Here is a 12,341-nt window from a genome sequence, read left to right on the forward strand (position 1 = left end):
TGGTTTGTGGAAAGTGTGCAGAGATGGAATTGGTTTGTGGACAGTGTGGTGAGATGGAATTGGTTTGTGGACAGAGTGCTGAACAGGGATTGGTTTCTGGACAGAGTGCAGAGAGCTGGGATTGTTTTGTGGGCACTGTGCAGAGACATAGGATTGGTTTCTGGACAGTGTGCAGACATGGAATTGGTTTGTGGACAGTGTGGAGAGAGATGGGATTGGTTTGTGGACAGTGTGCAGACATGGAATTGGTTTGTGGACACTGTGGACAAATGGGATTAGTTTGTGGACAGAGTGCAGAGCTGGGATTGGTTTGTGGACACTGTGCAGAGATGGAATTGGTTTGTGGAGAGTTTGGAGAGAGATGGGATTGGTTTGTGGACTGTGTGGAGAGATGGGATTGGATTGTGTACTGTGTGGAGAGAGATGGGATAGGATTGTGGATCGTGTGCAGAGACATGGGATTGGTTTGTGGACAGTGTGCAGAGATGGAATTGGATTGTGGAGAGTTTGGAGAGAGATGGGATTGGTTTGTGGACAGAGTGCGTAGAGATGTGATTGGTTTGTGGACAGAGTGCGTAGAGATGGGATTGGTTTGTGGACAGTGTGGAGACAGATGGGTTTGGTTTGTGGACGGTGTGCAGAGACATGGGATTGGTTTGTGGACAGTGTGGACAAATGGGATTGGTTTGTGGACAGTGTGCAGACATGGAATTGGTTTGTTGACAGTGTGGAGAGATGGGATTCGATTTTGGACACTGTGCAGAGATGGAATTGGTTTGTGGACAGTGTGCAGAGATTGAATTGGCTTGTGGACAGTCTGGTGAGATTGGATTGTATTGTGGAAAGAGTGCAGAGATGAGATTGGTTTGTGGACAGTGTGCAGAGACATGGGATTGGTTTGTGGACAGTGTGCAGAGAGATGGAATTGGTTTGTGGACACTGTGGACAAATGGGATTGGTTTGTGGACAGTGTGCAGAGATGGAATTGGTTTGTGGACAGTGTGCAGAAACATGGGATTGGTTTGTGGACAGTGTGGAGAGATGGGATTGGTTTGTATTGTATTGGCTTTCATTGTTTGCATAGAGATGGAATTGGTTTGTGGACACTGTGCAGAAACATGGGATTGGTTTGTGGAAAGTGTGCAGAGATGGAATTGGTTTGTGGACAGTGTGGTGAGATGGAATTGGTTTGTGGACAGAGTGCTGAACAGGGATTGGTTTCTGGACAGAGTGCAGAGAGCTGGGATTGTTTTGTGGGCACTGTGCAGAGACATAGGATTGGTTTCTGGACAGTGTGGAGAGAGATGGGATTGGTTTGTGGGCAGTGTGCAGAGATATGGGATTGGTTTGTGGACAGTGTGCAGACATGGAATTGGTTTGTGGACAGTGTGCAGACAGATGGAATTGGCTTGTGGGCAGTGTGCAGAGATATGGGATTGGTTTGTCAACAGTGTGCAGACATGGAACTGGTTTGTGGACACTGGACAAATGGGATTGGTTTGTGGACAGAGTGCAGAGCTGGGATTGGTTTGTGGACACTGTGCAGAGATGGAATTGGTTTGTGGAGAGTTTGGAGAGAGATGGGATTGGATTGTGGACAGTGTGGAGAGATGGGATTGGATTGTGGACAGTGTGGAGAGAGATGGAATTGGTTTGTGGACTGTGTGCATTGACATCGGATTGGTTTGTCAACAATGTGCAGACATGGAATTGGTTTGTGGACACTGTGGACAAATGGAATTGGTTTGTTGACAGTGTGGAGAGATGGGATTCGTTTTTGGACACTGTGCAGAGATGGGATTGGTTTGTGGACAGTGTGCAGAGACATGGGATTGGTTTGTGGACAGTGTGCAGAGAGATGGAATTGGTTTGTGGACACTGTGGACAAATGGGATTGGTTTGTGGACAGTGTGCAGAAACATGGGATTGGTTTGTGGACAGTGTGGAGAGATGGGATTGGTTTGTATTGTATTGGCTTTCATTGTTTGCATAGAGATGGAATTGGTTTGTGGACACTGTGCGGAAACATGGGATTGGTTTGTGGAAAGTGTGCAGAGATGGAATTGGTTTGTGGACAGTGTGGTGAGATGGAATTGGTTTGTGGACAGAGTGCTGAACAGGGATTGGTTTCTGGACAGAGTGCAGAGAGCTGGGATTGTTTTGTGGGCACTGTGCAGAGACATAGGATTGGTTTCTGGACAGTGTGCAGACATGGAATTGGTTTGTGGACAGTGTGGAGAGAGATGGGATTGGTTTGTGGACAGTGTGCAGACATGGAATTGGTTTGTGGACACTGTGGACAAATGGGATTAGTTTGTGGACAGAGTGCAGAGCTGGGATTGGTTTGTGGACACTGTGCAGAGATGGAATTGGTTTGTGGAGAGTTTGGAGAGAGATGGGATTGGTTTGTGGACTGTGTGGAGAGATGGGATTGGATTGTGTACTGTGTGGAGAGAGATGGGATAGGATTGTGGATCGTGTGCAGAGACATGGGATTGGTTTGTGGACAGTGTGCAGAGATGGAATTGGATTGTGGAGAGTTTGGAGAGAGATGGGATTGGTTTGTGGACAGAGTGCGTAGAGATGTGATTGGTTTGTGGACAGAGTGCGTAGAGATGGGATTGGTTTGTGGACAGTGTGGAGACAGATGGGTTTGGTTTGTGGACGGTGTGCAGAGACATGGGATTGGTTTGTGGACAGTGTGGACAAATGGGATTGGTTTGTGGACAGTGTGCAGACATGGAATTGGTTTGTTGACAGTGTGGAGAGATGGGATTCGATTTTGGACACTGTGCAGAGATGGAATTGGTTTGTGGACAGTGTGCAGAGATTGAATTGGCTTGTGGACAGTCTGGTGAGATTGGATTGTATTGTGGAAAGAGTGCAGAGATGAGATTGGTTTGTGGACAGTGTGCAGAGACATGGGATTGGTTTGTGGACAGTGTGCAGAGAGATGGAATTGGTTTGTGGACACTGTGGACAAATGGGATTGGTTTGTGGACAGTGTGCAGAGATGGAATTGGTTTGTGGACAGTGTGCAGAAACATGGGATTGGTTTGTGGACAGTGTGGAGAGATGGGATTGGTTTGTATTGTATTGGCTTTCATTGTTTGCATAGAGATGGAATTGGTTTGTGGACACTGTGCAGAAACATGGGATTGGTTTGTGGAAAGTGTGCAGAGATGGAATTGGTTTGTGGACAGTGTGGTGAGATGGAATTGGTTTGTGGACAGCGTGCTGAACAGGGATTGGTTTCTGGACAGAGTGCAGAGAGCTGGGATTGTTTTGTGGGCACTGTGCAGAGACATAGGATTGGTTTCTGGACAGTGTGGAGAGAGATGGGATTGGTTTGTGGGCAGTGTGCAGAGATATGGGATTGGTTTGTGGACAGTGTGCAGACATGGAATTGGTTTGTGGACAGTGTGCAGACAGATGGAATTGGCTTGTGGGCAGTGTGCAGAGATATGGGATTGGTTTGTCAACAGTGTGCAGACATGGAACTGGTTTGTGGACACTGGACAAATGGGATTGGTTTGTGGACAGAGTGCAGAGCTGGGATTGGTTTGTGGACACTGTGCAGAGATGGAATTGGTTTGTGGAGAGTTTGGAGAGAGATGGGATTGGTTTGTGTACTGTGTGGAGAGAGATGGGATAGGATTGTGGATCGTGTGCAGAGACATGGGATTGGTTTGTGGACAGTGTGCAGAGATGGAATTGGATTGTGGAGAGTTTGGAGAGAGATGGGATTGGTTTGTGGACAGAGTGCGTAGAGATGGGATTGGTTTGTGGACAGTGTGGAGACAGATGGGTTTGGTTTGTGGACGGTGTGCAGAGACATGTGATTGCTTTGTGGACACTGTGCAGAGTCATGGGATTGGTTTGTGGACACTGTGCAGAGTCATGGGATTGATTTGTGGAGACTGCCGAGAGTTGGAATTAGTTTGTGGACTGTGCAGAGACATGGGATTGGTTCGTGGACACAGTGCAGAGATGGGATTGGTTTGTGGACAGTGTGCAGAGACATGGGATTGGTTTGTGGACAGTGTGCAATGATGGAATTGGTTTGTGGACACTGTGGAGAGATGGGATTGGATTGTGGAGAGAGTGCAGATATGGGATTGGTTTGTGGACAGTGTGCAGAGACCTGGGATTGGTTTGTGGACAGTGTGCAGAGAGATGAAATTGGTTTGTGGACAGTGTGCAGAAACATGGGATTGGTTTGTGGACACTGTGCAGAGTCATGGGATTGGTTTGTGGACAGTGTGCAGACATGGAATTGGTTTGTGGACAGAGTGCAGAGAGATGGGATTGGTTTGTGGACACTGTGCAGAGACATGGGATTGGTTTGTGGACAGAGTGCAGATATTGGATTGGTTTGTGGACAGTGTGCAGAGACCTGGGATTGGTTTGTGGACAGTGTGCAGAGAGATGTAATTGGTTTGTGGACAGTGTGCAGAAACATGGGATTGGTTTGTGGACAGTGTGGAGAGATGGGATTGGATTGTGGAGAGATGGGATTGGATTGTGGAGAGAGATGAGATTGGTTTGTGGACGGAGTGCAGAGATGGGATTGGTTTGTGGAAACTGTGCAGAGACATGGGATTGGGTTGTGGACAGTGTGGATAGATGGGATTTGATTGTGGACAGTCTGGAGAGAGATAGGATTGGTTTGTGGACAGTGTGGAGAGATGGGATTGGATTGTGGAGAGAGATGAGATTGGTTTGTGGACGGAGTGCAGAGATGGGATTGGTTTGTGGAAACTGTGCAGAGAAGGAATTGGTTTGTGGACAGTGTGGATAGATGGGATTTGATTGTGGACAGTCTGGAGAGAGATAGGATTGGTTTGTGGACAGTGTGGAGAGGGACGGGATTGTTTTGTGCACTGTGTGCAGAGATGGGATTGGTTTGTGGATCGTGTGCAGAGATGGGATTGGTTTGTGGATCGTGTGCAGAGATGGGATTGGTTTGTGGATCGTGTGCAGAGACATGGGATTGGGTTGTGGACAGTGTGCAGAGAAGGAATTGGTTTGTGGACAGTGTGGATAGATGGGATTTGATTGTGGACAGTCTGGAGAGAGATAGGATTGGTTTGTGGACAGTGTGGAGAGGGACGGGATTGTTTTGTGCACTGTGTGCAGAGATGGGATTGGTTTGTGGATCGTGTGCAGAGAGATGGGATTGGTTTGTATTGTTTTGAATTGTATTGTATTTTGTATTGGTTTGTATTGTTTGCATGAAGATGGGATTGGGTTGTGGCTCAGTTGCAGGGTGATGGGGTTGGTTTGTGGACCAATTGTAGAGAGATGGGATTTGTTTGTATTGGTGCTGTGTTTAGTTTGGATGTAGTTAGGCTGAAGATTTTGGTGTTAAACTGTTCTCAGAGCAGCATGATTATTCTGCACTCACACCAACCTCTGAGTGAAGAAGTTCCCTCTCAGGTCTCCTTCAATATTTCTCCTTTCACTTTAAACATACGACTGCTAATTCTAGTGGAAGCATTACCATTCTTTCTATGTAATGGCACTTACTTGCTGGTCCCAGGGGAGAACCTCTGATGTGATAACACCCAGGAATTTGAAGTTACTGACCCTCTCCACCTCTGTTGCCCTAATGAGCACTGTGTCGTGGACCCAGATTTGTTCTTCCTGTAGTCAATAATCTGCTCTTTGGTTTCTCTAAAGTTCAGTGAGAAGTTGTTATTGTGGCACCACTCAGCCAGATTTTCAATCTCCCCCACACAGTGAATGCCGATTCATCACCGCCTTTGATTTAGCCAACAATCTTACTTTATTCAACCTTTTCCTATAACTGACATGGCAGGGTGATAGAGCCGAGGATCAGCCAGCGCATTTATAAGTAAGTTGTACCAGAAAGGCAAAGTTCAGAAAGGTAAAGAATGCAGGACTGAAGGTGCTGTACTTAAATGAGTGTAGCATTCAGAATAAGGTGGACAAACTCGAGGCGCAATTAGAGACTGGTCAGTACGATGTGGGCATCACTGAGTCATGTCTGAATGAAGGCCATAGTTTGGAGTTTAACATCAAAGGATATACTTTGTATCAGAAGGACAGGCAGGAAGGCTTATGTGGTGGTGCGGCTCTGTTGGTAAGAGATGGAATTACATCTTTAGAAAGAGGTAACAGAGGGTCTGAGAATCTTTGTGGGTGGAGTTAAGAAATTTCTAGGGTAAAAATACCTTTATGATAATCATATATAGGCCTCCAAATAGTAGCCAAGATGTAAAGTTGAGCTTGCAAATGGAGCTGGTAAAGGCATGCTATTAGGGTAATGACACAATTGTAATGGGTGACCTCAATATGCAAGGGGATTGTGAAAGTCAGGTTGGTGTTGGATTGCAAGAGAAGGAATTTGTTGAATGCCTATGAGCTGGATTTTTGTGCTTGAACTTACTTGGGAAAAGGCTATCTTAAATTGGGTGTTGTGTAATAGAACAGATCTTAATAGGGACCTTAATGTAAGGGAACCTGAAGGAAACAGAGATCACAATATTGTTGAATTCACACTGCAATTTGAGAAAGAGAGGCATAAGTCACATGTACCCGTATCGCAATGGAATAGAGAATTACAGAAGCAAAAGATAGGAGATTGCCCAGGTGGATTGGAGGAGGATACTGGCAGGGATGACAGCAAAACAGTGACTGAAGTTTCTGGGAATAGTTCACAAGCCACAGGGTAGGTATCCCCCACAGAGGAAGAAGTTCTCAAATGGCGGGAGTAGGTAACCATGACTGATATGGGAAGTTAAGGACTAGCCAAGGAAAGGACATACAGTAAAAAAAAATTATGGTTAAGGTTAGTGTTACGGTAGGGGCTAGGGCTCAAGAGGAAGAGGTGCTTGCTATCTTTAGGCAAATCAGAGTAGATAAATCCTCAGGACCTGACAGAGCATTCCCTCAGACCTTGAAGGAGACTAGTGTTGAAATTGCAGGGGCACTGGCAGATATATTTAAAATGTCTGTATCTACGGGTGAGGTGCCAGAGGATTGGAAGATAGCTCATGTTGTTCTGTTGTTTAAAAAAGGCTCTAAAAGTTATCCAGGAAATTATTGGCCAGTATGTGTGACGTCGGTAGTAGGTAAATTATTGGAAGGAGTACTAGGAGATAGGATCTACAAGTATTTAGATAGACAGGGACTCATTAAACCTTCCTGTAGTCAACACGGCTTTGTGTGTGGTAGGTCATGTTTAACAAATCTGTTAAGAGTTTTTCGAGGAGGTTACAAGGAAAGTGAATGAAGGGAAGGCAGTGAATGTTGTCTTCACGGACTTCAATAAGGCCTTTGACAAGGTCCCACATGGGAAGTTAGTTAGGAAGATTCAGTCGCTAGGTATACATGGTGAGGTCGTAAATCGGTTTAGACATTAGCTCAATGGGAGAAGTCAGAGAGTGGTAGTGGAGGATTGCTACTCTGAGTGGAGGCCTGTGACTAGTGGTGTGCCACAGGGATCAGTGCTGGGTCCATTGTTATTTGTCATCTATATCAATGATCTGGATAAAAATGTGGTAAATTGGATCAGCAAATTTGCTGCTGATAAAAAGATTGGAGGTATAGTGGACCGTGAGGAAGGTTTTCAAAGCTTGCAGAGGGATTTGGACCAGCTGGAAAAATTTGGCTGAAAAATGGCAGATGGAGTTTAATGCAGACAAGTGTGAGATATTGCACTTTGGAAGGACAAACCAAGGTAGAACATACAAGGTAAATGGTAGGACACTGAGGAGTGCAGTAGAACAGAGGGATCTGGGAATACAGATACGTAATTCCCTAAGTGGCGTCACAGGTATATAGGGTCATAAAGAGAGCTTTCGGCACATTGGCCTTTATAAATCAAAGTATTGAGTAAAAGAGTTGGAATGTTATGGTGAGGTTTTATAAGGCATTGGTGAGGCCGAATTTGAAGTATTGTGTGCAGTTTTGGTCACCTAATTACAGGAAGCTTATTAATAAGGTTGAAAGAGTGCAGAGAAGGTTTACAAGGATGTTACCGGGACTTGAGAAACTGAGTTACAGAGAAAGGTTGAATAGGTTAGGACTTTATTCCCTGGTATGTAGGAGAATGAGGGGTGATTTGATAGAGGTGTATAAAATTATGATGGGTATAGATAGAGTGAAAGCAAGTGGGCTTTTTCCACTGAGGCTAGGGGAGAAAAAAACAGAGGACATGGGTTAAGGGTGAAAAGGAAAAAGTTTAAAAGGAACATTAGGGGGAGCTTCTTCACACAGAGAGTAGTAGGAGTGTGGAATGAGCTGCCAATTGAAGTGGTGAATGCAGGCTCACTATTAACATTTAAGAAAAACTTGGGACAGGTACATAGATGAGAGGGGTATGGAGAGATATGGTCTAGGTGCAGGTCAGTGGGACTAGGCACAAAATTGGTTCAGCACAGCCAAGGAAGGCCAAAAGGCCTGTTTCTGTGCTGTAATGTTTTATGGTTCTATGGTAAATTGGGATTACAAATTCACTGCAAATACAGGAAACTGTTCATATGGATCTTGTTAATTTCTTTATTAAAATTTAATCAGTTGCCATGTGAATTTGTGATATTATATATTCATACACTGTTCTCTTAACAGCAGTGTTTAAATTTTAATATTTTGGAATGTATATTTGCATATTAAGTTAAATAATTTACTCTTGCTGCAGGAACGTTAGTCAATACTTCTCCTTATATTCCACTTAAATAGGAAATGAAGCTGCAGGTCAAATTTATTATCTCTATGTATAGAGCTTTTATCCAAATTTATCCATCTGAATTTTCAGTAAATAATTTGCATTTGCAAGTTCGTACGTACAATAACCAAGCTAACAAATTTTACATGAAATACTGATATAATATCACATTAGCAGCAGCTATAAATCACACAAAATTAGGAAATGACAATTCCTTACTGGAGCTAACTGCAGAAAATCAGCTTTGTTGTTAAGTCTCGTAACAAACACTGGTTTATTGCAATGCATTGAAAACTGAATGGATTTGTATTTAAGGATGTCATCAAACACCTTGAATATTAATTGCGATCTGCAATGATTAAAACATTTTGTTATCAATACAACCTGTAAATAATCCAGGTTATTTAAAACTTGGGCTGGTAGAAGTATACCTGGCCACTAAGGCACCCAGAGGCGAGCTGACAATGAGTGGGCGAGAATTTTGTTGTAAGCACGACATCACTGTGCGAATAAATAGTTCTAATTTCCTTCAGTGAAACGGCTTCTCTTGGTAAACAATCACACAGTTCATTGCAACGGCTGTCAAACCCTAATAAGCGTATTCCATGGCCAAACGGGGAACAAATCAGACGCCCATCTGGGCTGAAGCAAAGTTCCTTAATGTAACCACGACCAACGTTAGCTTCTTCAATGTAGTGTGTCAGGCAAAGAGAGCAACGAGGAGAGGCTGTCTGAACTGGAGGTCCATCTTGGAATTCATATATACAGGTCCACTGGGTAAAAATAAACACAACATCAGAATAGTCAGTGGAGCAAGCAAGAGCTGTGAAAAACAAGAAGTTTCACTTTCTGGACCCTTCACCACGTCCTTAAAAGACAAAAGTTAAATCCGAAGATGAGAAAGTAGTGGAAATACTGACAAATCTGTTGGAATTCTTTGAGGAAATAACAAGCAGGATAAACAAAGGAGAATTGGTGGATGCTATGTACTTGGATTTCCAAAAGGCCAGTGTTGTTCTGCTGTTTAAGAAAAGCTCTAAACATAAACCAGAAAATTATTGGACAGTGAGTCTGACATAACTAGTGGGAAAGTTATTGGAAGGTATTTTAAGGGACCAAATATATAGTCAGCATGGCTTTGTGAATGGTAGGTCACGTTTAACCAAACTTAAGGAGTTTTTCAAGGAAGTTATCAGGGAAGTGCATGAAGGCAAGACATTGTATGTTGTCTACATGGACTTTAGCAAGACACTTGACAAGGACCCAGATGGGAGGTTGATCGAGAAGATTTAGTCACTCTACATTCAAGATGAGGTACTCCTGTAAATTGGATTTGATGGTGGTTCTGTGGAAGTAGCCAGAGACTGGTCGTTCTGGATTGCCTCTCTGACTGGAGGCCTGGACAGAGTAGATATGGAAAGGATGTTTCAAAACAGAGATGCGGAGAAATTTCTTTAGCCAAAGGGTGGTGAATTTGTGAAAATTGTTGCACATGCAGCTGAGGAGGCCAGATTGTTGCGTATATTTAAGGCAGAGATTGATAGGTTCTTGATTGGACATGGCATCAAAGGTTATGGGGAGAATGCCGGGAACTGGGGTTGAGGAGGAGATAAAAATAAGGATCAGCTATGATTGAATGGCGGAGCAGACTCGATGGACCAGATGGCCTAATTCTGCTCCTGTGTCTTATTATGAAAATAAACTAGCATAAAATATAAAAACAGATAGTAAAAGTTGTTAAAATTATATTAAAGGGAAAAGGATGGCTAAAGTGAATGTAGGTCCCTTGGAAGAGGAGAAGAGGGAATTGATATTGGGTAATGAGGAAATGGGTGAGGCTTTGAGTGACTATTTTCCGTCTGTCTTCATGGTAGAGGACATGCCTAACATGCCAAAGAGACATTTTATGGATGCGATGAGAGGAAAAACCTCGATACAATAGCTATCACTAAAGAGATAGTGCTGAGCAAACATTTGGGTCTGAAAATAGATAAGCCTCCTGGTCCTGATGGAATGCATCCCAGGGTACAGAGATAAATGGCACACCACTGTTCAGAAAAGGATGTAGGCAAAAGGCAGGTAACTCTTGGCCAGTTAGTTTAATATCTGTAGTTGGGAAAATGCTTGAAGCTATCATTAAAGAAGAAATGGTGAGGCACCTGGAAAGAAATGGATCAACCAGGCAGATGCAGCATGGATTCAGCAAAGGCAGTTCCTGTTTGACAGACTTATTGGAGTTCCTTGAAGATATAACCAGTGCAGTAGATAGAGGGGAACAAATGGATGTTATTTACTTGGATTTCCAGAAGGTGTTTGATAAGGTACCACATAAAAGACTTGTCCTTAAGATAAGGATGCAGAGAGTTGGGGGTGATGCATTAGCATGGATAGAGGATTGGTTAACTACTAGAAAGCAGAGAGTTGGGATACATGGGTGTTACTCTGGTTGGCAATCAGTGGTGAGCGGTGTGCCGCAGGTGTTGGTGCTGGGCCCACAATTATTCACATTAATGATCTGGAAGAGTGTAATGTGGCTAAATTTGCTGATGATACTAAATTGAGTGAAAAAGCAATTTGTGCAGAAGATAAGGAGAGTGCAGAGAGATATAGATAGGGTAAATGAGTGGACAAGGGTCTGGCAGATGGAATGCAATGTCGGTAAATGCGTGGTCATCGACTTCGAAAGGAAAAATGGAAGATAAGGTTATTATTTAAATGGTAAAAAATTACAACATGCTCGGGAGTGCTTGTACATGAATCACAAAAGGTTGGTTTGCAGGTGCAGCAAGCTATCAAGAAAGCAAATGGAATGTTGGCCTTCTTTGCTAGAGGGATTGAATTTAAGAGCAGGGAGGTTATGCTGCAAATGTACTAGTGAGGCTTCATCTGGAGTACTGCATGCAATTCTGGTCTCCTTACTTGAGGAAGGATATACTGGCTTTGGAGGTGGTGCAGAGGAGGTTCACCAAGTTGATTCCAAAGATAAGGGATCAGATTATCAGGAGCGATTGAGTTGCCTGGGACTGTACTCTCTGGAATTCAGAAGAATGAGAGATCTTAGAGAAACATATAAAATTATGAAAGGGATAGATAAGATCGAGGCGGGAAAGTTGTTTCCACTGGTAGGTGAGACTAGAATAGGGACATATCCTCAAGATTTTGGGGAGTAGATTTAGGACGGAGATGAAGAGGACCTGCTTTTTCCAGAGGGTGGTGAATCTGTGGAATTCTCTGCCCAATGAAGCAGTGGAGGCTAACTCGGTAAATATATTTAAAGGTTGGATAGATTTTTGCACAGTAGGGGAATTAAGGATTATGGGGAAAGACAGATAGGTGGAGATGAGTCCATGGCCAGATCAGCCATGAACTTATTGAATGGTAGAGCAGGCTCGATGGACCAGATGGCCTACTCCTTCTTAGCAGGCATTTTCAATGGTTTCAGCATGGACAAGATGGGCCAAAGAGCCTGTTTCTATGCTGTTCTTCTCTCTGTCTCTGACATCCTTTCAAGGTGAGTGGAGGAACGTTTAGAGGGATTTCAATGGTAGGTTTATTTTTACAGTGAGGTGGGCGTCTGGAATGTGGTGGAGGCTAATTCATGAAAATGGATAAGGGAGAGCCAGTGGATGTAGTGTACTCGGACTTTCAG

General features: G+C 43.8%; 1 protein-coding gene across 3 annotated transcripts in view; it reads right to left on the minus strand.

Moving 5' to 3' along the window:
* Positions 1-8,512: 8,512 nt before the first annotated feature.
* The window catches only part of wdr32 (WD repeat domain 32), a 125,223-nt gene continuing 121,394 nt past the window's right edge, over positions 8,513-12,341 (minus strand). For all 3 annotated transcript variants that reach the window (XM_059989798.1, XM_059989800.1, XM_059989799.1), the window contains one exon: positions 8,513-9,465. In XM_059989798.1, coding sequence (XP_059845781.1) covers positions 9,097-9,465 — 369 coding nt within the window. In that variant the 3' untranslated portion in view covers positions 8,513-9,096. The remainder of the gene's footprint in view (positions 9,466-12,341) is intronic.

The sequence above is a fragment of the Hypanus sabinus genome, chromosome 14 (assembly GCF_030144855.1).
Source record: "Hypanus sabinus isolate sHypSab1 chromosome 14, sHypSab1.hap1, whole genome shotgun sequence".
NCBI classification, from domain to species: domain Eukaryota; kingdom Metazoa; phylum Chordata; class Chondrichthyes; order Myliobatiformes; family Dasyatidae; genus Hypanus; species Hypanus sabinus.